This window comes from Colletotrichum truncatum (genome assembly GCF_014235925.2).
Source record: "Colletotrichum truncatum strain CMES1059 chromosome Unknown Contig_0003, whole genome shotgun sequence".
In the NCBI taxonomy this organism is placed as follows: domain Eukaryota; kingdom Fungi; phylum Ascomycota; class Sordariomycetes; order Glomerellales; family Glomerellaceae; genus Colletotrichum; species Colletotrichum truncatum.
In genome coordinates, this window is record NW_027222400.1 from 3,360,630 (window position 1) to 3,384,607 (window position 23,978).

The 23,978-nt window shown below is 52.2% G+C and overlaps 6 protein-coding genes across 6 annotated transcripts; 3 read left to right on the forward strand and 3 right to left on the reverse strand.

The window, feature by feature from the left end:
• Positions 1–270: 270 nt before the first annotated feature.
• Positions 271–2,910, forward strand: CTRU02_205841 (cell cycle checkpoint protein rad17; the record flags this gene model as incomplete). The annotated part of the gene is made up of 1 exon (XM_036722912.1): positions 271–2,910. One exon carries the CDS (start codon positions 271–273, stop codon positions 2,908–2,910), a length of 2,640 nt encoding a protein of 879 aa, XP_036585210.1.
• Positions 2,911–3,905: 995 nt separating this feature from the next.
• Positions 3,906–7,493, reverse strand: CTRU02_205842 (choriogenin hminor; the record flags this gene model as incomplete). The annotated part of the gene is made up of 2 exons (XM_036722913.1): positions 3,906–6,107; positions 6,162–7,493. The coding sequence occupies 2 exons, from the start codon at positions 7,491–7,493 to the stop codon at positions 3,906–3,908; spliced, it is 3,534 nt and encodes a 1,177-aa protein (XP_036585211.1).
• A 9,353-nt stretch (positions 7,494–16,846) lies between these two features.
• On the forward strand, positions 16,847–18,200 carry CTRU02_205843 (beta-ig-h3 fasciclin; the record flags this gene model as incomplete). Its single annotated transcript, XM_036722914.1, has 3 exons — positions 16,847–17,323; positions 17,374–17,831; positions 17,882–18,200. The coding sequence occupies 3 exons, from the start codon at positions 16,847–16,849 to the stop codon at positions 18,198–18,200; spliced, it is 1,254 nt and encodes a 417-aa protein (XP_036585212.1).
• Positions 18,201–19,456: 1,256 nt separating this feature from the next.
• On the forward strand, positions 19,457–19,760 carry CTRU02_205844 (uncharacterized protein; the record flags this gene model as incomplete). Its single annotated transcript, XM_070204626.1, has 2 exons — positions 19,457–19,697; positions 19,756–19,760. The coding sequence occupies 2 exons, from the start codon at positions 19,457–19,459 to the stop codon at positions 19,758–19,760; spliced, it is 246 nt and encodes an 81-aa protein (XP_070061730.1).
• Positions 19,761–20,222: 462 nt separating this feature from the next.
• Positions 20,223–21,764, reverse strand: CTRU02_205845 (amino acid permease; the record flags this gene model as incomplete). The annotated part of the gene is made up of 1 exon (XM_036722916.1): positions 20,223–21,764. The coding sequence occupies one exon, from the start codon at positions 21,762–21,764 to the stop codon at positions 20,223–20,225; it is 1,542 nt and encodes a 513-aa protein (XP_036585214.1).
• Positions 21,765–23,039: 1,275 nt separating this feature from the next.
• Positions 23,040–23,561, reverse strand: CTRU02_205846 (uncharacterized protein; the record flags this gene model as incomplete). The annotated part of the gene is made up of 1 exon (XM_070204627.1): positions 23,040–23,561. The coding sequence occupies one exon, from the start codon at positions 23,559–23,561 to the stop codon at positions 23,040–23,042; it is 522 nt and encodes a 173-aa protein (XP_070061731.1).
• Between the last annotated feature and the right edge of the window lie 417 nt (positions 23,562–23,978).

A 23,978-nucleotide genomic window follows, 5' to 3' on the forward strand; every position in this document is an offset into this window, starting at 1 on the left:
AGCATCAAGTGGCTCAATCCAGGTACCGATAAGACAACGATTTAGCGACCCATTGGCGCCTACCCACTGTAAAGTGCCAATCAAAGTGGGGTTTTTGGATTCTCGACGCCGCAAATGACGGGAGCTGCCTAAGACTCTCGGCAGGTGCACCTGAGCTCACATCCATGCTTTCAGCATCATCTGTCGTCAACGTCACCAGGAAAACGCGTTGACCCGCACTTCCGCAAGAACATGCCCTCATGTTGAGCCTGCCAAACGACATCCTGTCCAATGGCCCCGCCCGCCAAACGAAGGAGGCGCAATGTCGTCGAGTCCGACGATGAAGAAGATGAACGGCCAAAGACCAACACGTTAACGAACTACCTATTTTCATCCCCGAACTCGAAAGCCGGCAGCAGAAATGCCACTGCGTCGCCGAGCCCGACGAAAACGAGATCACGAGCCGTCGGTACAGATAATCCCATCGCAGCCCCGTCATTTCTGCAAGCCCGAGGCGGGCAATCGAGCAGAGGCACAAAGAGCCCAAGCACGAGTCCCGAGAAGAAGGGCAAGGGCCAGAAGCGCGTCAAGGTGGAAGAGAAGGGACGAAATGGCGATCTCATGACGCTGTTTTCGAAGCAGGCGCAACGAACCAGTGCCAAGCCAGCAGGTTTCTCTCGAACGGTTCCCCTCGACGACATTGTAAGCGATCCCATTTCCGATGACGACGTTGTCGCGGACCAGAAAGCAAGCACGTCGAGCATCGTGGGCCAGGCTGCACGGAAGAGGTTCCGTGACAGCACGCCGGTTGCATCAGCACCTGCTTTTGGCTCAAGCCAGAAGTTTCTCAAGCCCACCCGTCCGGCGACGCCAGCAGCCCTCGATGACGATCTGCGGCCATGGTCGGAGCGCTTCGGACCTGTGAATCTGGACGAGCTTGCTGTGCACAAGAGAAAGGTGGCCGACGTGCGACAGTGGTTAGAGGATGTCGTTGGTGGACGCTTACGCCAGCGGTTGCTGCTTCTCAAAGGTGCTGCGGGCTCTGGAAAGACGACGACCATGAGGCTTCTCGCCAAGGATATGGGCTGTGAGCTCCTCGAATGGCGGAATCCCACCGGTGCAAACGGCGCAAATCTTGGGTACTCGTCTGCGTCGGCTCAGTTTCAGGAGTTCCTGGGTCGAAGCGGGAAGTTCGGCCAGCTTGAACTTGATGTGGCGACTGAAGCGCCGCGCCCGAACGAGAAGACCGAGTCTTCTTCGCAAAAGATCATCCTTGTGGAGGAGTTTCCTAATACCTTTTCGCGATCTTCAACAGCCTTGACTTCGTTCAGGAACTCTATTTTAGGGTATCTAGCGACGAACACGCCCTCACTCACGGCATTTGGGCGCCGGCCCTCCAGCGAACCCATTACCCCAGTCGTTCTGGTCATCTCGGAAACGTTGCTGACCACAACATCAGCATCGGCGGACAGCTTCACGGCCCATCGCCTGCTTGGGCCGGAGATTCTGCGACATCCCGGGACGCGGGTGATTGAGTTCAACGCCATTGCACCGACACTGCTTGCGAAAGCTCTAGAGTTGGTGGTGTTAAAAGAAGCGCGCAAGTCTGGCCGGAAGCGCACACCAGGGCCTCAAGTGTTGAAGCGACTGGGCGAGATCGGTGACATTCGCAGCGCAATTTCATCATTAGAGTTTATGTGTTTGAAGGGCGACCAGGACGCAGACTGGGGGGCAAAGGTGGCCCTATCTAAACAGTCAAAGGGTGCCAAGGCCGGCATCTCGTTGACCAAAGGAGAGTTAGATACTCTGGAGCTGATATCTCAGCGCGAAGCAAGCCTCGGCATATTCCACGCCGTTGGCAAGGTGGTCTATAACAAGAGGGAGGAGACGCTCGGGAGATCCAACCCGGCTGAAGTGCTACCCAACTATCTGGCGCATCACTCTCGACCAAAGCCATCAGAAGTCTCGGTCGACACCTTGATAGACGAAACCGGCACAGACACGCAGACGTTTATCTCTGCTCTACACGAGAACTACATGCTCTCCTGCGAGACCGTCCCGCCGCTAGACGCATCGACACCGCTGGACTACGTAAACGGCTGTATAGAATACCTCTCAGAGAGCGACCTGCTGTGTCCGTCGTCGGATATCTTCTTCGGCGGAAGAGGTGCGTACGCCGGCTTCGGCAGAGACACGGGGAGCCACGTACTCCGCCAAGACGAGATTGCATTTCAAGTCGCCGTCCGGGGGCTGCTCTTTTCGCTGCCGTCGCCCGTCAAGCGCAAGGCGTCGACCGGCAAGGGCGGCGACCAACACAAGATGTTTTACCCTACCAGCATCAAACTGTGGCGACAAAAAGAAGAATTCGAAAGTCTAGTAGACGTGTGGTCCACGAAACTCATGAAGGGCGAAGAAAGCGCACCGCGAAAGGGTCTAATGGACGGCGCCAGCGCATTTAAACGTCCTAAGCAGACGGACGTAAGCAGCTGGATGGCCAATCGACAGTCCAAGAACACGCCGACTCAGACCGACGCCGCCGCCGCCGCCGCCGAACCCGCGCCGCTCCTGTCCCTCGGCAGCTCGGCCCGTAGGGAAATGCTGCTCGAGCGTCTCCCGTACATGGCGGCCATCGTCCGCGGTCGCAAGTCGACGCTGCACTCGTTCAAACTGCGGGATATCGAGAAGGTGGTTTCCTTCCAGGGCATCGGGCCGCCGACGACGGACGACGATGATGAAGACGCGGAAGACGCGCCGGACGAGGGCGTAATGACGGGCGACGCGTGGGCGACGGATAAACCGTCTGAAGAGTCGTCACCCAGAAAGAAGAAGAGGAGCGGGGGGATCCGTCAAAAGGCGGGGGACGCGGCGTCGGTGGCGGGTCTGCAAGTGCAGAATTTAGTCATTAGCGACGACGATATTGAAGATGATTAAGCCTCGTTTCGTTGGTCGGTCGTTCGGTCCGCTTTAGAAAGTGTGTGTGTGTCATTTCCATGTATAAAATTGGTGGTGTTTGGGGGACAGGTATCACGGGAGGGGGCGTGGGGGGAATAGGGAATTAGGGAATGGAAAGTCTACATGTCATTGACGACGGGTATCTGAAGGGGGAATTAAAAAAAAAATGTCGATTTCGATTTGAATCATCCCTTCTTTTTGAATGACATTCCTTTCCAGTGACATTTTCTGTCTCGTTACTGACGACGACGAGGTTGAATCAAGACACATCCGTTATCTTATACTAAATTCCTCGAAATAGGAACGGACGAGTCTCAGCATCGTCATTCTTTTCAACCGAGACCTCTTAACACTTTTTTGTAGATATCGTCATGCCAGCCAGCCCTCATGTCTAAAGCATCCCCCCCATATCCAGATCAAACAGTCTCAATTCCAGATAACCCCGTCACGAGACCACCACGATAATCACATCACGAGATTACAGAACAAGAATCAAAATGTGGTCAAAGCTTTATTCGCCTCACTCGGGCGGGAAACCATTACCGATCTATGAATATGGTGATGCCCCTCGCCCTCGGGGCCATATATCTGTAGTAGTCCTTCTGCTAGACGCAGTTTCAAATGGTCCACATGTCCAAATGAAACGGGGAGAAAAAAGAAAAACAACCACACAAGTCTTCTTTTCCTTCTGATAGGAAAAAAAGCACCCTCTGTAGAATATCGAGAAGGCACCTAGACAACCCGTCATCTCCTCCCACTTTAGACGTAATCGTTAATTCCGCTTCTCCTGAATTTTTTGTTAAATGCGAGAACTTTGAAAAAAAATCAAACAAGCACCAAGAAGGATGTGGTGATCAAATGCGCGCTGCAAAATTCCAAAACACACACACACGCACACAAGATTAGGTGGTATAAATACAGCTTTCTCTCTCTCGCCGCATGTACAGTGAACCTTCGTCGCCGTGGCCGTCTCATTAAAAGAACTTGCCCTTCTTCTTCTTCGTCTTCTTCTCCTCTCCCCCGCCGAGGATGTCGTCAAAGGTCATAGTCGACTTGCCGGCATCCTGGCTGGCGTCGACCGACATGTTGCGGAGGTTCGTCGTGGAATGTGAGTTGGGCATGACCATGCTCATAGGACGCGAGCCGGCTGAGCTGCTTCTCGCACTGCCGCCGACGCGAGAGTTGCGATCGCCCGGCAGACCCATACTTTCCTCGAAGCCGACAGGCTCGAGACCAAAAATGATACTAGAGCGGTGCGCGTTGCGGCTGCCCAGCTGGCGACCGCCAGGCGAAGCATTACGCGGCCGGAGATGGGATTGTGGGGAGGCCGACTCAGGCGGGGTGCCAAGGGCCGGGGGGCTGCCGACAATGCCATCCGGGCCTGGGAACACAGGCCTCGGTGGCTCCAAAGGTGACATGCCAACGTCTTGTGGGGGTGGGGCTGCGCCCGTCAGTCCCTCCCACTCCTTCGCGGCCAGCCAGCAGTGGCTGCGGTGGTAAATGGACTCCACACTGAGCATGACGCTGTCGGCTGAGAGCTCGACATAGCCGGCGCCGCCAGACACCTCGTACCACATCTTGCGGACTTGGCGCGCATCTTCGATCCACGGCGGGTTGCCGACAGGCGGCTCGCAGAGGAAGTACTCGACCCCCTCGTTGAACTTCAGGTTAGGCGCGTCAATGACAAGCATCGGCAGCGATTGGATAACGGCGTAGAGGAAGATCCAGTAGCCGATGCGTTGGTCCGCGAGGTCTGCCGAGTTCTTGCCCTTGGCCTCGTGCTGCTCAAACTCCTTAAACTCCAGCAGGAACGGGATGTTGACGCTGTTGGTGTCCCAGTTGTACGCCTTCTGGAGGACAAGGGTCAGCTCGTGCTCTTTAATTTTGCGATCGAACTTGGTCTGCTCCTTTGTAGAAAGGGAATCGTAGGTTGCGAGGATGGTCGTCATGGTCGGAAGCTTGGGAACGTCAAAAGGAACCGGGGGCAGAACTGGAGGCGTCGAGTTGTCGTACTCGGAAAGCATTTTCCGCAAGTTGGCAATCATCGGACTGTCGGTGGACTTGGCGTCACCATCCGCGTTGCCATCAATCACTCTAGTAGTGATGTTATCGCGGTCCACGGTAAGATCGTATAGTGCGCACATATCTGAGTAGAGCGCCTTCAACACCAACCGGTTGAGACCGCTCTCGGAGAAGGGGTTCTTCTTGCTGCTTGCCTTGGGGGGCCATGCGCCGAAGCTGGTCTTGTAATATTGCAAGACAAAAGACTTCATCTTATTGAAAGACTTCTGCCATACCTTGAAGCGGATAGCCTTCAGCTCGGGATTTGATGTCGAGCTGGCGATACCGGCAAACAGGGAGGGGAACTCAAACTGCTCAAGTCTCACATTGAGATTGTGCTGTCGGTTGACGAGATCCAAGTGAGCCCGTTCAAGCCTCTGTCTGGTAAACAGAGACACCTGCTCGAACAATGGAGAGTTGAGATCCATAATTGCAGTGTACTTGCCGACTGCGTGTGCAAAGGTCTCATTATACAGTTCAATCGACCTCATGCTCTCACCCAGGATCAACGACTCGAGCGTCTTCTCACGGCTGTGTCGCACGTCCGCAAGTGACAGCTGCTCCATGTAGAAGCCGAAACTCAAGTCGACGGCTTCGCCAAACGACGAGCCGTCCATGTTGGTGAAGCCATATTCCTGCAGCAGCTTAGAAATCTGCAGGAATGCTGCAAATGTCGAGGGGTGCGCCTTGGTGGCAACCAGAGGCTGGCCGGTCAAGAAGGCAAAAAGGTTGCGAATGGCAATGAGTCGGTCGAGATCGGCGCGGAGCTGGGGGCCCGGCGCTGCAAGCTGACCGTTATTCGTGTATTGCGGGGGCGTCGCCGGCAGATATAACCTTGCCTCGACGGGGCTTTCTGGGCTGTCCAAAGGAGGGGAGCTGGGCGGAGAAAAGGTCCTGGCTCGCGCGTCATCGACGGAAAGACTATCCCGACCGCCAAAACTCCTGCCGCGGCTTCTGCCGCTAGTCGGCGTTGACAGATCGGCCTGGATAAGCTCATTGAAAATGACTGAATTAATAATGGAAAAGCTGGGAACCTTGAAGGACGGTTGGCCGTTGGCCGATCTAGGTTGGAGGTAGACAAGGACATTGCCGCTTTCGTTCCACAACTCTGGGACCTACCATGCAATTAGCACCGTCCGATCTCTGCAACACGTGGGGTGTAAGCTTACCTTTTCCGCATTCAACAAGAACGAGGTATTATAGTCTCCCACGGTGTCCTGCGACAGGACCCAAGCCTGGGAGTTGTGCGACACACCAGTAACGTCCTGCGAATTGGACCGCGACCTGCCGCCGCCAGGAAGCCAACTCCTCCGCAACCGGCCGCGTCTGTCGTCGCGGCCTGGGCTTCCGCTCTCGGTTGAGCCCTGGGCGGCAGAGGTGTTTTGTGAGCTGCCAGTGTTCGTTCTGGCGCCGGGAGGCTGTGCAGAGGTGCTTCTGCCTCTTGAGTCGGGGCCTGGCGATGTCGATCGGATTCCGAGGAAGGCCATGGAGCCTCTCCGGGCCTGCTGGAAGGAGTTGCTCCTCTTCCGAGGTTCATTGTTCTCCTTCTTGAGCTTTCCTGGTGTCGGCGCCTCGACGTGGGGAGCGGTTCTCGGCGACGGCGCAGAGACGTCGCTGGCATTCGGTACTGGGGGTGTCGGAATGGTCTTTTCCTTGCGCAACTTGGCGGTGGGAACCGGCGGAGGCGGCTGCTGGGGGGCTAAAGGTGCAGCCATGCCTGGCGTTGTAGGTGTGGAAGGTTGAGAATTGGGATATTGATCAACGGGAAAATAAGTTGTAGCAGAGTCTAGAGGTGCGGGGGGAACTTTTGAAGGAATAGGAGGCGGTGCATCAGTAGGAGCAGCCGGCGGCGGTGGGTCGAGGGAGTCAAAGGCGGGTTGAGCGATCCCGAGACCCAGATCGAGGCTGTTGTTGACGGGGCGGACAGTGGGATTTTCAGTTGTGTGGTAAGAGGGTGCGCTGTCGGAAGGAGATGTCGCAGGCGAGTCGTCGGGCAGGGGTTTGCGGTGAATGGGGAGCTGTTGTTGAAGCTGGGCAGGCTGAGGTGGGGGAGGTTGCGATTGATCTGTTGGTTGGACAATGAGCGAGGGGAACAGAGCAGACAAGCGGTTTCCCCAAGACCGGGATTTTCTGTTGTTGGGAGGCCTTGTTGGCGCGAGCACTGGCTCGGCAAGCTTCTCCTTCTCTTGGACAATCAAAGTTCGGCCGTTCCGTGTCGAAGGTCGTGCAGAAGACTTGACTTCGGTGTCGGTGCGCGATCGTTTCGGGGAGACGGGAGGTAGCGGGCGGGAGAAGGACTTTGTGCTGATATTGGTGGTGTTATAGGCGTCTCCGAATGCTTGGCCTTCGTGTACGGGCTCGGATACGCTGTGATGCCTCTGGCCGTGGGATGAAGGGGGAGGGTCCGGGTTTGAAAGATTGGTTTGAGAAGAAGAGAAGGAGAAATGGCCAAAGGAAGATTTAATGGAGGCACGAGAAACCGACAACTTACTCGACGTCATGTTGGGCAAACATGAACAGCGTCTTTCAGTCCTGCCTAGTCTGGGTTTCCGTTGTCTGAATCTGGGCTGGCGTCTATGTGTAGTGGTGTGTGTAGCCTGCTGCGGCAAAGAGAAGAGACGGCGGGACGGAAGGATGGATGGATGGGTGATCAGAGCTAGGCAGGGTCAAGGCGCAGCTGAAGCTTTCAGCAGATCTCTGACATCTAGCAACACCCTTTTTTTTTTTTTTCTCTTCCTTTGGCGTAACTCTCTTGCAGCTTGACAGACAGACAGACAGGTACAAACAGTTCAGTCCAGACCAGAAACAGCAAAGCAGACTTTCGGGTGGCAGGAGGGAACGGACGGGGCGGACGGGTATTATGAGTTCAAACAAAGAGCCCGTGGAGGGACGCCCAGGGCAGAAAAAAGAGAGTCGGCGGCGACAGCGGGACTGAGACCTTGGAACTAGGACTAGCTGGCGAGCGAGGGGTGGGAATGGGACCTGATGGCGTGCACAAGGTCGAGCGAGCAAAGTACAGGCACAACCTAGACCATGAAAATGCTCGGATCTAGTGTAAGAGGTAAGACACAAGACACCGGATCCCTGGGAGGAGTAGTAAAATGGCGAGAGCGAGTGAGGGAGGGGAGGGGGGAGGGGGGGCGTGTGAAAGAGAATTGCTTCGTTCACTCAAGTTGGTGCAGCAGCTTGTTATGCTATGCTGTTGTGTGCTATGCTTGGGTCTTGGGTTGCCGATGTCCGTTTTGCCGTTGCCGGGCTTGGTTTCTGCGTTGCAACGGTGAGAGGAATGGAGCCGTTACGTGTTTTTTGGGCGGAATATTTATCAGGTATAGGATGAAGCCAACGTAAGACGTAGAGGTTTATGGAGTAGAGAAGACAAAATCAAGGTGAGAAAGGAGGCTGGCACTTTCTTACCTGCCTTGCTACTGCTATTGCTACTGCTCCTACTGCATAGTACGTACACTCCATAGTATGTGGTGACAGAGGAAACTGCAGGTGAATGGAGATCAGGGGAGGAAGGGGGGAATCAAAGGCGGGCGGGTACGTATCGTCAGCCAAGGTAGGCACAAAACATAGTAATGATGGCGGAGGGATGAGCGTAGCTGCAGGTTACAAGCAAGGGGGGCCCTAGAAAGAAGTCGAGCTGCTGTTCTTTGCGGTTTCTGTTTTGGTAGTGTGCCTTCTTTTTTTTTTTCCTCTTATGCTGTAATTCTCCAATGAATTCACTCCTTTAGTGGAGCAAGGAAAGAGGAACACACACATTACACACGGTGGAATCGACACAGCTCTAGCGGGTTTTTTTTCTTTCCTTCGTCTCTCCGGATACTGTACGTACTCCATCCCCGCTCCACACATGTGTACTAGTGTTCTATAGGTACTTTGCCCAATCAATCGGAGGGGTACGTACCCTTCTTGGAGGGGGCCAGCCTTAGCGTGGCATTTTTTTGGCAGGGGCTTTTTGCTGAGGGGGATGACGTTTGTGGTGCAGAGTGGGAACACCCATTACTACGAACGGAGTACAACACAGCACTCTCATCCCGAGGAGGGAGAATACACACACAAAGTGACGAGATTGAGGCGAGACGGCAGGGGGTCACGGGGGTGCAGGAAGGAAGCAGCAATGCCATTTAGATCGGCAGTGCTGGGCGATGGGCACAGAGGACGTGGACGTTTGAGGCTTGCTTGAGAGTCCAAAGTCCAATCTTACGAGTCCCCTGGTGTGTTAGGGGGAAGTTGGACTGCTGCGGTTGGGTGAGTAAGTACTATGTAAAGTCCTATTGTAATGTAAGGCAGGTTACTCACGCCATACGGGTAATTCCATTTCCATTGCCATTGACCCCCCCGTTTATCATGACGGCAAAAGGGGGCGGTCCAGAGATTTGCGGAGTTGCTCACTTCGTGTACGAAATAGACACTCTCTCTTCTTCAGGTGAGGTGGATGCGAATACTAAAGACCAGGGGGGAAGACATTGGTCATGGGCTACGCGGAGACTACGACAGAATAGGGTATTATTTGTGTGAGTTGTGAAGCGGGAACGGGAACGAAACCGCGCGGGCGTATTTCACCATTTTGCTGCAACGGTCTTTTTTGTTTTGGGGGGGGCATCTTCCAGACGTTGGAGACTTTGGAGAGTGCAACGTCGGCCACCTGGTTGGGTTGCAGCAGACCTGCGACTGGACCCGACCCCGAGAAACCGGGAACACGGGGTTCTGTCAGTGTCCTGTGCCTCTCTCTGTATTTCTGTTTTAGACTATGCCGCATCTGTACAGCTCGAGTCGTATCGTATATGCCAGTAGTCCGTCTATAGTCTTGTGGCCCTGTCTCTGTACGAACGAGAACTCTATTTCCGAAGTTCGTGTTGATTGATATTGTTTGACAACTCTTAGTGGCGAATATATCCCAAACTCTTTTTGCCTAGTCATAAATTTTTTCAATTCAATTAATTCACTGTGCTTCCTTTTTCAAGTTGCCAATGACGGGTGTGCATGTATTCGAAACTCCCAAGATTCCCCCTCCCTCCAAAATTCATTGACTACGCCAACACTGCAAAGACCAACCTCCCCCGGCACGGCTCCCTCTTGGCTCGAATGGACCCAAGCGGTTGGCGCTGCGTGAATCACATCACACACCCGTCAATTAAAAGTAAAAAAGGGGAGAAGAAACGTCTCAGCCATGGAAGAGCTCGTGCAACGGTTCATTGGCAGACAGCCGGTTACATAGGCATTCTATCCGAGTTGCCTCATTCGGCGGCGGCTGAGTTGTTCCTTTTCTCTCTGGAACAGCCATCTCAACATGCAGCGAAGAGGACGCCACCCCCCTTCGGGCTGTGCCTTACATAAGCTGCGAGTGTGACTGCATGGGGTTTCCTTGGTGTGCAATTAAGCAAGAGAGATGAGGCAAGGCAAGGCGGACAGCAGCTGAACCAAGCAAGCCAAGCTGACTGTCTAGGGACGTTGGTGCTTTCTGACACGCATTTACCACCTGCCAAACTCTACCACATCTGACCTTTCTTTGAACGACTGGTCCCTGACATTTATCCGATTTTTCTCGTTTCCCATCCAGTCCCCGTGCTTAATGTTTATGCGCGTGCGTTTTCCGTTCAACAACCAAACATGCGACGATTTGAAAAAAAAAAAAAAAAAAAAAAAAAGATGTTTCTCATCGCACAAACATGTTCATTCGCCTGAACCCCTCGGTCGTCATCCAATATGCACAGCCAAAAAAGTGTCGGCAGAATCAGACGCGGTGACGTGATTGGAAACAAAACGCCGCCGCCAGGGCCGCCAAAACATCCCACACCTTTTTTGTTTCTTCTTTGCTCCTGCATATCTGCACATACAGAACACTTTTTACGTACAGAATCGCCGGGCCATTGGATATTGGCGCCGATCTGATTTCCCCGTTCATCTTCCCATCTCATTCTGATCCTGGATGTCGTCTGTCTTTCGTCCGGTTTCCCGGCCAGTGTCTTTAGTCTTCGGGCTTTTTTCGTCCTTTTTTCCTGTTTCTCGTCTCTTTTCGTCGTCTCTTGTCTCCAGGATATTTGGAGGCCCACGCACATTGCTGCGTATACACTATGTAGACCACCTCTCTACGCCGAGCCTCAACAAAGCAAAGCCCGTCTCCATCTCGGCTTTGCATTTCCACCAAGGAAAGAAATCTCACTGGGCTTGAAAGCCACTGTAAACTGCAATACGAACCAACAAAGAAAATCGTATACGCGGCGAGGACCCATCGCGGACTCGGGACTCGTGTCCAACACTCCGTTTCTTACCAGATTCGGATATAAGGTTCTTTCTTGTCCAGACTGAACGGCCCAGGGGTACAAAACTCAAAACAAAGGAAAACGCAGCTCATAGCACCACGTCGAAACACACGAGTGACCAAAAAATTTAAAAAATATCTAAAAGTGATGATCCCTGAAGCATTGAACAGCCGCGGTAAAAATAACTTTGACGGCGCCTCCCTTCCCCAGTGGCCCCCCTTCCACGCATCATGTCACCCACTTTGGACCCAAGTTCCGTACCCTCTGTCACTCTCTTTTTCGCTTCCAACCCTCCCACTTGCCCGCCCTGTCCACCCTGTGTGTGCCTGTCGACCTGTCACCGCGACACATTTTCAGTGAGTCGCTGTCCAAGAGCCCAAAGAAACCACAGACACAGCCACCTTTAGCTTCCTTTCCCCCCTCCAACAAGTAGTCGCAATCAACCGTCCGGCCCGTTCAGATCTCGCCATTTGCCAACGTGCTCTCCGCAGCTGACACCTCAACAGGAACCAACCGGGAGCCCGAGACACCCTCTCTCAAAAGTCCGAGTCTCACACTCACTACCTCTCTCGCTCGCTCACACACAGACAGACCCTCTTGCCTCGCTCACCGTCTTCTCTCCTCATACTCTCTTGGCCCGCTTAGTCTGCTCTGTATTAGTGGGCGCTACAGCGTATTTCGACCGAGTAAAAAACGCTCTCCTTCTAGCGTCGATTTTGATTGCTTGGCTACAAAGATCCTCCCACCTAGTCTACCGTACCGTCTTACTACGCACACTTAGCCCCAAGAGTCACTAACTCACTCACCATACCCATGCTCTTTTCCTTTTCTCCGCGCTTGCCTTATGATGTTGCCTGCCCGTCATTCTCATCCTGCCGTCCATCAAAGTGAGGGAATAAATCCTGCGGCACATGATGCCACCAAGGTCAAACCCCCCCCCAAAAAAGGGACCCAGGCTAACCACTGCTGAGTCGTGTGGGCGGGAAACAACGGTCGCATCCAATTCTTTAGATGAGGCTCCCGGACGTGAACCCCCGATTCTTACCAGCGGCCCGCTTTCCACGGCCCAAATCTTTTTTTTTTTTTTTTCCCTTCTTTCTATGCAATGCAGCACCGCAGTTTATTTTGGACCGGGCCACCTCCCGCCCACTGGCAATTATGGAGGGAAAAACCCTTCTTTTCCATTTTTTTTTTCCCCTGTGTTCAGTTTACCAGCATTTCCTGGCCCACTCTCTCCCCCCTATCCGAGATTTTCAAAAAAGGGGACTTGGGTAGTAGCATTGCACGTGGACCCTCGCCGTATTTTACATTCAGCAGGGGGAGGGGATAAGTGTAGTATAGAACATGCAAAAGAAGGCGAAGAGAATCATTCCAAACCCAGCATGATCGGCGCTGGTCCAGCCCATTTGCCGTTTGTTTCCCCATAAAATCCATCCTTTGGGGCCTTTGAACTTGCGCTGCAACTCCCGATGGGGGGAGGTGAGGGGCGCGGTACCACCGCCGGGACCCCCAGCAGCAGCAGCAGCAGCCCCCCCGCCGTCGGAATCTCGGGTCCTAAAGGAATGCTACCCTAACAATTGACAGTTGACAGTGACAGCCTAGTACACTCGAACAGCGTAAAAAAAAAAAAAAATAATGGGGGGAGAGCGGTGGTTCGGCGCTGACGAGTCGTTGCGTCGTCCTTCGCAGGGCTGAGCCGATGGGGGCTTTCCCGAATTGATTTTTTTTTTTTTTTTTTTTTTTTTTTAGTTGTTTGATTTTGGCTACGGGTGTTTTGTTCATGGACTTCTTTTTTTTTTCTTTTTTTTTCCTGGTTCGTTGTTTTACTAAACGCGACTGGTAATGACCTTTCCTCAGTCGCACGATATCACGACGTACAGCGAGCGTATGCGTAACCTTCAGCGGCGCGCAGTACCAAGACGTCCGACCACGCCGTAGTCCTCCCCCCGGCGACATCAAAAAGGGACCCCCTTCCTAAGCGACCCTCGGAACCGAATTTCCTCTTTTCGGGCGGGTTACATGTCCGACGTGGCCGATGACGAACGAGAGCCGCGTCAGGTTAGGTTTTTTTTTTTTGTGAATGAAGGCTTTTTCAGCTCGGTTCGGCCCCATCTTGAGGTTGCCGGTATGGTTTCTGTGTAAGTGGAGCCTGTCGCGCTCTGGTGATGTTGGTCCGTGGCTTGGTTCGTGATCGATTTGTTGCTGTGTTGGTTGTGCCTGGTTTGTTGTGGATTTGGCTGGGGGAGTGTGGTGAGTTTGATTGTGATGCTGGCTGATTTGGTCGGTCAGTCGTAAGGTAGGTGATGGCTTGTGGTATCTTCCTGCACGGCTCAGGTGAGTGGGCGCGGAACTGGCCCGGATGGAACAGAAATAGCTCTCTTGCAGAGGTCTACAAGGTGTATGGTGTGATTGGATTCACATCCGGCGAGGAACTGCCTGCGAGTGTTATGTGATTTGCTAGTACAGATCTACTTCCATCGCCGTTGTTTATCAATCATCATGGTATTCAGCCTCTAAGTAAGACCTTGATCTATCTTAAGCTGCTATATGGTACATCCCCATGTCCACTATGCGTGCCCTGTGCCTACGATGACAGCCATGTATCCACACCAGCTAGACCACTCGTTTGACCTTGTATATCACGTCCTAAGCTATCAATACGACCCCTAATCAGGGATTTCTATTCCTGCTTGGATGGGTCACAGATAGATTCTGTCCCCTCTATTCTCATGTGTGAGAACATGACCATTTCTGAACTACGGCTCCCTTCAGATAAGTGAGAGACGTCATTGCTGTTTGGCCAGGTTTCTGCACTTCTAATAGTCCTCCCTCCCAAGAACCGCCATGTATTCAAAATTAGCCGATTTTGAGGTTTGGGCAACCTGTCCGCAACCAACATCGCCAATCATGGAATGTTAGTATGGCCGTCGGTGAGGAGTTTCATTCATTCAAAGAAGAAACCACGGCGACACATCTGAGTGCCGGAGTGGAATGGACGGCGAATGTGAGCAGCTGTGATTTCATTGACTGTCATCCATCTCCAACACCTCAATTCAGAGTACAGCGCTTCTGACAGTAGAAAAGCCTACATATATTGTGATTGTTAATATTCGTAACTTAGTGACCAGAAATCTGACGTTCTTCCCTCGGAGAGAAGTCCATCGGCGTCTTCGATATAGGCTGAGAGCATCAAGACAGTCAACTGACGGATGAGACGTCATCTTATTGGCGTGCTAATCAGTTTTCCTCCTACATGAACAGCAAGTTTTTGAGTGTCAAGACCACTGCCTTCAAAGCATTAGCCTGGTGGTAATGTCAGTGATGCTTGATGGGATCGATGGCAGGTGTTGGTGTGGACTGGGGGACAAGGTGTCAATAAGCAATTTTGAATGGCTGTGAGGCTGGCTCATTGCTTACAGATGTAACAAGAAGTGAATAATGACACGATATGAACTAGTTCCACGACATATTGCATCGCATTACCGCGTACGAAGGCACAGCTTCCCATGTGATCATGGATGTTTTCAGGCAACTTGTCGAATGATAGTTCACGGCGGCTTCATTAGGTCGTCGCATGACCCATGGCTTGTAATCATGGGAGACTGTTGATGTTCTCTGTTATACAGTTCTCTAATTTTGTTATAACAACCGGAACTCCGGATTGAGGTGGCTCCGTCGCTAGCAGACCTACCAGCACCCAGGCTGTCCACGTGACGGGCAGACCGACAGACGTCTATAAGTTCCACAGCCACTTCCTCCAGCACTTCTGCTGGAACTTCATCCATAGACATCAGACGCAAGACAAGCAATCGGTTTCCCCTCAGTCATAGTTCTTAGGGGTACCCTGTGATACCAACAGTCATCTAACCTAGACTATTATGAGTAGCCCGGAGTGGTCGACTATTGGGGGTATCTATCTCGAATGGAAAAGTTTGGTGAAGTGACATTCAGTTTCCCATGAAGCATTTGGCAGATGGTTTGGGGCTTCAGTAGTTGTGTGACTTCTGCAATCATCTGTGAGAGTTTGTGACGGCGACTTATCGGATGGTTCGAGAGGGTTCAGATGAAGTTAGTATGGAGGACTCTAAAATTGAGCCCTCCCACACCATTCAGATGAAAGTAACACACCTTTCATTGTTTCATCCGACTCATCTGACATGATTGGATGACATGAATTCGTCTTATTTTTCTGTTTTCTTTCATCTCATTCTTCCCATTGATCCTGTAGATATCACAGGGGTACCCACATAGTGGGATACCCTTCTGAAGGGGGAAACTGATGTTAATTCTTGTGTCTAGTGTCTAGCAGAAGTTCCAGTAGAAGTGCTGGCTGAAGTGATCGCCAAACTTATACCTTGCTGTCTGGCAGTCCTGTCGGCGACGCCGGAGTCCAGGTTATTGCAACAGATCCCCACGCTTACCTTCATATTCATGTCCTGCTTCTCTCCTAGGTAGCCCTCTCTTCCCTCCCACCCTCTGTTTTCTACTATCAGCAACAAATACTTCCCTATAATGTTATGCCAAGTATCGAATCGCCACTTCTTGGCACTTCGGTGATTGAAAGATGCATTTCGTCTTCGTACCTCACTAGTACTGCCCAAAGTCAAATTCCTCTAGAGCTGGCCTATCATCCTGTGTCACGCAGGCCTCCATTTGCTTGATCCTCTCTCTCCGATAGCAAGATAAGAACCTACCTTGGAACTACACTGCCCCGGACGACGTGCTAAGGATCTACTGCACGGCATAGCTAGTCTCCAACCCCAGTCTACTTCGGTGAGCTTGGCGTTCAACCATTCGCCGCTTTCTTTAAGTTTGACCCGCAAAAAGCCCGATTTGCCCTTTGTCTTTGCCCATGTGGGATACTCCTTACAAGGTCGGAGCATCGTCTATTGCGTCACCTCTTACCCCAGATAAGTGAATTCCATTCCAAGATACCTTATGACAAAGTTTTCATACTTGTTCGTTTTATCAGGCCATTTAATTTGATTCCATGGCTAGTATCAACACACATAGGACTGGATTCCTACATATGGAAGGCTTCATGTTTGGCGCCTGAGCAGTGCCGAGCTGTCAAAAACCTGCTTTGAGCCCCTGCATGAAAGTGAGATTTAAGCTTGCGGACCGTTGCCCCACTAAAATAGCGTAGCCCGAAATGCTGGGGAAATCAAGCTATACTCCTTCTGCTATATGTAAGAAGACTCAAACACGAGGGATTCGCTGCCTTCATTGGTTGGTTCGCTTGTCCGGGCAAAGGCTGTGCAAGCCTGGGCACATGTTTGCAGATTCGATGATGCTTATAAGAACGAAAAACAACAGCTTCTAGAAGGAATCTCTTGATCGATTAGCTCTCCTTCGATTGATCATTCTTGGCTCGTCGTCATGACTTTTTTCAACAGTGCCTCTGATCCACGAGGGGCTGGAGATGTCTTACGCGGCTTCAATTCGTCTCGATGTATTAAAGAACGCGTTGCGAGCTCGTCAGGTTGTGGGAGTTTTCATACAGCATCAGTCACAACACAAGCTTCATCTTCTCTAACTTGAACAACAACCATCTCAACAGTCGCCGCTGTATTCTGCATCCCTTCATCATGCGTCCTTCAATTTGGTCTTTTGTGGTGATGGCCGGCTCCTGCCTGGCCCAGGGCGACCTTGCGGCCCTTCTCGCCTCCCAAGCCGACCTCAGCACTCTGCTCGAACTCGTCAGTCTCGTGGATGGTCTCGCAGAGACTCTCGCCTCGTCTTCCAACATCACCATCATCGCGCCGACGAACCAGGCCTTCGCCAATGTGCCCCGCGACATTCCGGAAGGCCAAGCCATCGAGCTTCGCAACGATACCATTGCAGTTGGAGCTCTCCTTGCGAACCACGTCTTCAAAGGAGTTTACCCGTCGAGCGTCATCACCGATATTCCCACGTTTGCCCAGACTCTGCTCGACGACTCTTACATTACTGAGATCCAGCCTTTCTCCAACTTCACTGGTGGCGCCTACAATGGACTCGTCAAGAACGGAAGTGATGTGTGCATCCTGTCTGGAGAGCAAACCATCTCTACCGTCACCCAAGCTGTTCGTATTACCTCGTGTTAATCTTCTTCCGACACTAATCCAGCAAATAGGACATTACCCTGGGCGGCATTACCATCCACAAGGTCGACACAGTCATGTCATTTGGCGCTCCGTTCCAGCTCTTCACGTTCCGAGCCGGCTACCTCGCCATGAACGCCGCGCTGGAGGCTGCCCACCTGAACTTTGCATTTGGCGAGACTGGAGCCGACGTCCAAGGCCTCAACATCTCTGACTACACCATCTTTGTGCCCACCGACGAAGCCTTCGAGTCGATTGGCTCCGTGCTCCAGACGGCGGACATTGAGACGCTCCAAGAGGTCCTTCGCTACCACATCATTCCCAACAATGTCATCTTCTCGCCTTCCCTGGGCAATGTCACTGTCAAATCCCTCCAAGGCACCGATCTGACCTTCACCGTGTTGCCGGATGGCTCTGCTTGGGTGAACAACGCAAGAATCACGTTTCCCAACACCATTCTGTACAACGGCATCGCCCACGTGATTGACAGGTCAGTCGATTGCAACCCTCATGAACTACATATGCTAACTTGTCTCCTAGCGTGTTGAGCCCTGCGCCCTTTGACCGCGCCTCTTTGGAGCCGTCTGCGCCGGCGGCCGATCGCGTCGCTTTCCCTAACGCGACCTCGGTCTCGAGCCTTCCTTTCTCGACCGTCTCTTTCGCAACGGATCTGATGACTTACACGACGACCCCGCGACTCCTTCAGACCGTTGCTGCCGTCGCAACCCCTGCTACCAACGCTACCACCACGGCTTCAAACCGACCGGTTCCTGTTCCCACTGGAGCTGCTGGTGGACTGCTCCCCGGCGCGGTTTGGGCCCTCTCCGCCGCAGTTGGCATCGCTGCTTTCCTTGCCTAGACGCTCATGCTTAATCTTAATAACCCGGTGCGCGAACTTGATACTGGCCCGAGACTCAACTGGTAGATGCTTTAGAACCTTTCAATAGAATTTAGTCTTGTTACTTATACCATGACTGCCATGCCTTTCAGCGCCAGTGAAACCACAGTTGCCGAAGACAGTCTATGCAATGTTTCTCGCTCTTGAACGTACATATCAGAGCAAAGGACAAAGGTATAGTTGGGAAGACTATCCATGTATTAGCCAGAGACTAAAAGGTTCTTGACGAGTAATATAGGGATTGGCGGTCTGCGCAATTACCAGCCAGCTCGCCGAGAGTTAACACTATATCCGCATCACTTTATAATGAACTTTACTATCCACTGCGCCAATTACAACCCAAACTTAGTCTGTCATTCAATCCTTTATCTTTACTACGCAACCTGCCATTCGCTACGTCATTCACATTGCTATCCACTTTGGCAGTGTTGTGTGTGTACGAGTTTCGCTTCAACAGTGTATCTATATCAGAGACTTTCCGAAGATCTCGAAGTTTCTAATCGAGTCATGCGTCAATGAGTGGTGGAAAACAATATTAACCTGCCGTTGACGACGACACATGTATAGCGTCACTCAAAGTGCTGACGAACCCAGGGTGGCTCATATCTTTTTCCGGGTGCGTTTCAGAGTTGTCCCCTATCAACTCGACGATCTAGGACTATAAGAGATCCGAAGGTTGAAAATAGAGTTTGGGAGACTATGCGGACGGACTTAGGCGAAAGGTATATAAATAATTGTCCAAGTTATACATCAGATTATAGGGGCCTGAGACGCGAGACTGTGGAACGGAACAGACAGATCGCATGAGCAGCCGTGCAGCCGCAAGATAGGGCGAAATAGAGTTCAATAGGCTATAATCTCCGTCTATGGAACAAATGGGGTTGCCGATTTCTAGGGAGTTGCGAGAGATAATGACTCGCACCGCTTCCAGCAACTCGATTGCTTAGAGTTGTGGTTGAATTGAGATCCGCAGGGCGTCGCATTGACTGTTTTCATTTTATTGACCCTTTTGAAAGAGCGGGACGGCTTCGAGTCCGAAGCGCCGGCTAACTTGGCCGATATATCTGCATGCCATCAAAAAAACACGTATATAAGTCGGGCAAATCCTTAATAGTTAGACTTATAGCCATCCGATCATCACGCCATCACTTTATTTCCCACTTATACAAACCACTTTCAACCCAGTTTCTTTAAAGAAAACCACCACTACAGTCACCATGAGATTCGCTCAGATCTTCACTGTTGCCTCCATGGCCATGGGCGCCATGGCTGGCTGCCAGAGGGCCAACGTTTGCAAGGGTGATGTTCGGGCCGAGCAGGGTGGCTTCAACGAGGGCTGGGCCTGCAGTGGCGCCGACGACCTCCCGTGCACCACGACGTGCATCACTGTTGGCAGCAGACAAGCTCCTTCTGGCCCCGGCATGGATACGATCAAGTGCTGCAAGCCCGGTCCTGACTGTACGTTCTTTTGAGTCTTTTCTGATGGTATCTCCACGGTTGGCTAACAGTTTACTAGGCTAAGCGAATTATGGGATATCAGAACTAGGACGAGGCAATTGCATTAGTTCTGTTGCTGGCGTAAAACGGTATATTTTCTCGGGATACCTGTGCAGGCAATGTGTGTGTGTGTGTGGAAGCCAGCCGCTTTACCTGGCGTCCTAGGAAAGGAGCCTAGGAGTGACGCGAATATCTGTCATATATGTACAACACAATGCGGGAACATTAGCATCATTGCTTGAGCTAGACTGGCATACTTTTTCGCAATTTCGTTACATTACACGTTACTTGATTGACACTTGTCACTTTCGCTTCCACTTTGGTCACTCTAGCCACATTTACTGTAACTCTCACGGCCACTCTCACAGTCACTCTTGCAGTCACTTTCACAGTCACTTCTAGTGTCACTTCTACAACAGCCATTACCAAATTTCGACTTGAGTATAAACTATAAACAGACTATTTCACAACGATCAGACACTTCCATCAGTTATGACCTCTAGAGAGATCCACCTCGGCCAACGGAACAACCTTGGTACGGCATACAATCTTGTGCCCAACGTAAAGCACAACGAAGAAGATCAAACTAATGTAAGCCGAGAAGAATTCACTGGTACTCCACTCAATGAAGCAAGTGAAGCCGTTGGTGATGGTGATGAGAGAGTTGAAGAAGAGACCCCACCAGGTCAGGAACGGGAAGAGAGGAGCCAGGTACGGGAGCTCCTGCAGGCTGACGCCCTGGACGCGGAGGACCTTTCGGAAGCGGAGGTGGCAGACGCTGACGAGGGCCCAGGTGATGAAGCTGGAGGTGGCGCTGATGTTGACGAGCCAGTTGAAGACGACGGTGCCGTTGGAGGACAGGTTGATGAAGGCGACGAGGCCCAGCACGGAGCAGAGGCCGACGGCGTAGTAGGGGGTTCCGTATCGGTTGGTGTTCTTCATGAACTTGGGCGCGAGACCCTCCTGAGCAAGGGCGACCATGAGTCTGCTGCTGGAGTACACGTTGGAGTTGGCGGCGGTCAGGACGGCCGTGAGCAGCACGCCGTTAAGGATATGAGGAAGGACGGGGACACCGGCGCGCATGGCGACCAGAACGAGAGGCGAGGCGGAGGCGTCGGTCTTGCCGCTTCCGAGACCTTCGGCGTTGTAGGGCAGGTTGATACCGACGAAGAAGACAGTGGAGATGAAAAGACCAAAGATACCCCAGAAAGTCCAGCGGATAGCCTCGGGGATGGCCTTTTGCGGGTTCGCGGTCTCGCCCGCACCTACACCCACGAGCTCGGTACCCTGATAACTGAATCCGGCGGTGACGAGGACGGCCCAGAAACCCACAAACTTTCCAACGGGCCCGTCGACCATGTAGTTGGCAAAGGGGCCGGGGGTGTCCCAGAACTTGAAGCCGATGTAGCCTCCCTGTCCCACGCCCGCGTTGATGCAAATGGAGAAGATGAGGAATCCGACGAGGGTGACGACCTTGATCATGGAGAACCACATCTCAATCTCGCCGAAAATGCGAACGGGCAAGAAGTTGAGCGCCGTAAAGACGAACCAGAAGACGGCAATCCACACACCAACGCTAATCTGGTCGTTCCAGTACTGAATAATGAGACCGGCGGCAACCAACTCGACGGCGAACGTGATGGACCAGTTGAACCAGTACAGCCAGCCCATGGAGAAACCGAGAGTAGGATCGACGAAGCGAGTGGCGTAGACTGTGAATGAACCGGTCACGGGGATGAACGAGGCCATCTCACCCAAACTGGCCATGACGGAGTAGACGACACTGCCCATGAAGATGAAGGCGAGGAGCAGAGAGACGGGACCGGCTTTGGCGAGGGCAGAACCGAGACCGATGAACAGACCGGTTCCGATGGTAGCGCCGACGGCGATGAACTGGAGATGACGGGACGAGAGGGTACGCTCGAGGCCGCTGCTGCTGCTGCCGGTCTCAACCTCCGCCTGAGTGCGCTCGGCGACCTTCTCCTTGCTGCCCCATGGCGTCCTCTCAGCTGGCGACTCGGAAATCATCGTGATTGACGACTCCAAGGGTTACCGGTTCCAATGATGATTCGGTGACAATTCGGCCGACTTAAGGAACAAACTCCGGATAAACGCCGAGCCGGGATCTTAAGGCGGGAAAAAGAGATCGGACGCTGGCAAGGTAATGATGCTGGACGGTCAACTAACAGAGCATAGGAGACTCAGCGGCAACACCGCGGGCTGGGGCTGGGAAAGCACAGGATTACAGGAATCGCAAATTGGGAAAGCCAGAGATAAAGAAAAAAAAAAAAAAGAAAAGAAAAGCAACACAGAAAATCTGTTGAGAGCGAGAAACGGGCAAAATTTAGCCAGCACGCGACCGCATCATAGAAGGCAAAGGGGGGAGCACAGAGCCAAGTGGGCTGGTAAGGGCGTCTTTGTTATGTAACAAGAACCAAAACTTGACGCGGAGACAGTCAACGGCAAAGATGGGGGCTCCATTTCAAGGGTCCATTGCGTAAAATTTGCGCCTGTTCCGGATGAGAATCGGCAAGATGAGTGCTTATATCATCTAGAAATCTTTCCATTATCGGACGGTCTGCGGTGTTTGATGCTTTCGGCGTTGAAGTTCAGAATGCCACCACCTTGAGCACCCCCTGGTCTTTTTTTTCCCTTCCTGTAAGGCTGGTTCGTTGGCGGGCCGGAAAGGATGTAACTATGGGCGGCTATGGTTTTTGCTTGGCCGGGGACCAACAAGGCATTATTTGTGTACCTTTATGAATTGAGTTACCCGGAGAAGGTACAAGGGACGCAAACACGTGCAGACGGGTTGATCATCTTGGTGGCCGCATGGCATCGCGAGATCGGAGGCTCTCGAGATGGGATGGAAGCTTTGCTGCTTCTGCCGAGACCCACTCTGACAACACCGGGAAGGCGAATAAGACCTCTTGGGGAGAACTGGTTCGCAGCGGCTGCAGCACTGCTGTAGCGTTAAAAAATGATCGGAGCTGTGGGCGGTGTTTCCACTATATCCCCGCTAAAATCACCTCTGCGACGTCCCCGAGAGTGGCCAATCGGCGTGGGAGTCCTGACTCTTTTTGGGGCGGGTGGCTCACCGGACGGGGCGACAAAATTTTTGCAAGAGGTTTGAAGTCATCAACGACATGGACCGGCTTCGTTGGGATTCTTTCTGGAAGTGGTTTGAGGGGGACAATTCCCAGATGACGGATCTCTTGCTCCGATATAGTTTATTGCATCATTTTGAACGTGGTGTCTAGTAGAAGCACTCGGAGTTCGATGCTTCACTTTCGCTGGCCATTGCTTCTACCCAATATGAAATCTCAGATCACTATAATTATCACAATTTCGGCAGGTACTGCAGACACACATGACACCGAAATTATGAACGTCTAATGTGATTCTTGTTTTCTTAAATTCAAAAGACTGACGTCGCTTCTTCGCTGTATCCCTGGTCAAGCCAGAGCACACAATGAAAAAAGTGTTCGCGTCACCTGGAGGCAGTGTAATACCAGGGACACTGTGGGAGGAGTCATGTGCAAGCACAGAGGACTTCTCCCCAAGACCAAAAATAAGAATAATCACGATTGGTCTCCTTAGAGACCTTTCAGAGATTAAACTGAAAAGAACAGATACTACACTTGATCTAAGCCAAAAGGCAAAGAGAGCTAAAGAAGAAAGAGAGAAAACAAGTAAAGGTGCGCGACCTGGCGAGGTATATATAGGTTTTTCTGAGCGGTTATGTGGGGCGGCACCCGGCCTTTTGGTCGGCCCGTTTCTTCCAGGCTCACCGTTGGGAAGCGGGTCAGCTCTGAGCTTGTCTGGCATTACCATCACAGAACAAGGCATCTCTGGTTGGGCTGATTGACCAATCATATTCGTTGTCGCAACAGCACATTCAACTACGTGCTTCACGAAGCCCGTCATATTTCATCATGTCTGCTGTTACATCTCCCAAGTACAACCAAGGCAGAACATATAGATTATTTTCAGTGCTTATGGAAGTACGCTCTTCTTTGTTCAAACTGGGGGCTGGGTATAAATGACCGAGTAAAGACACCACTTGAGATATGGCTAGATACCTCTATGGCAGAAACTGCCAACACAACCCGTTGTCCAAAACATAGAAAGTAGAGACTTTTTGCCGGACCAGAGAACCTTCCACGATTTCAACAAATGAATGATCGCGGTCCCCGTATCAGTCGCTCACTTTCGGAGTCTTTGTACCGGCCACAAGTGCCTCAC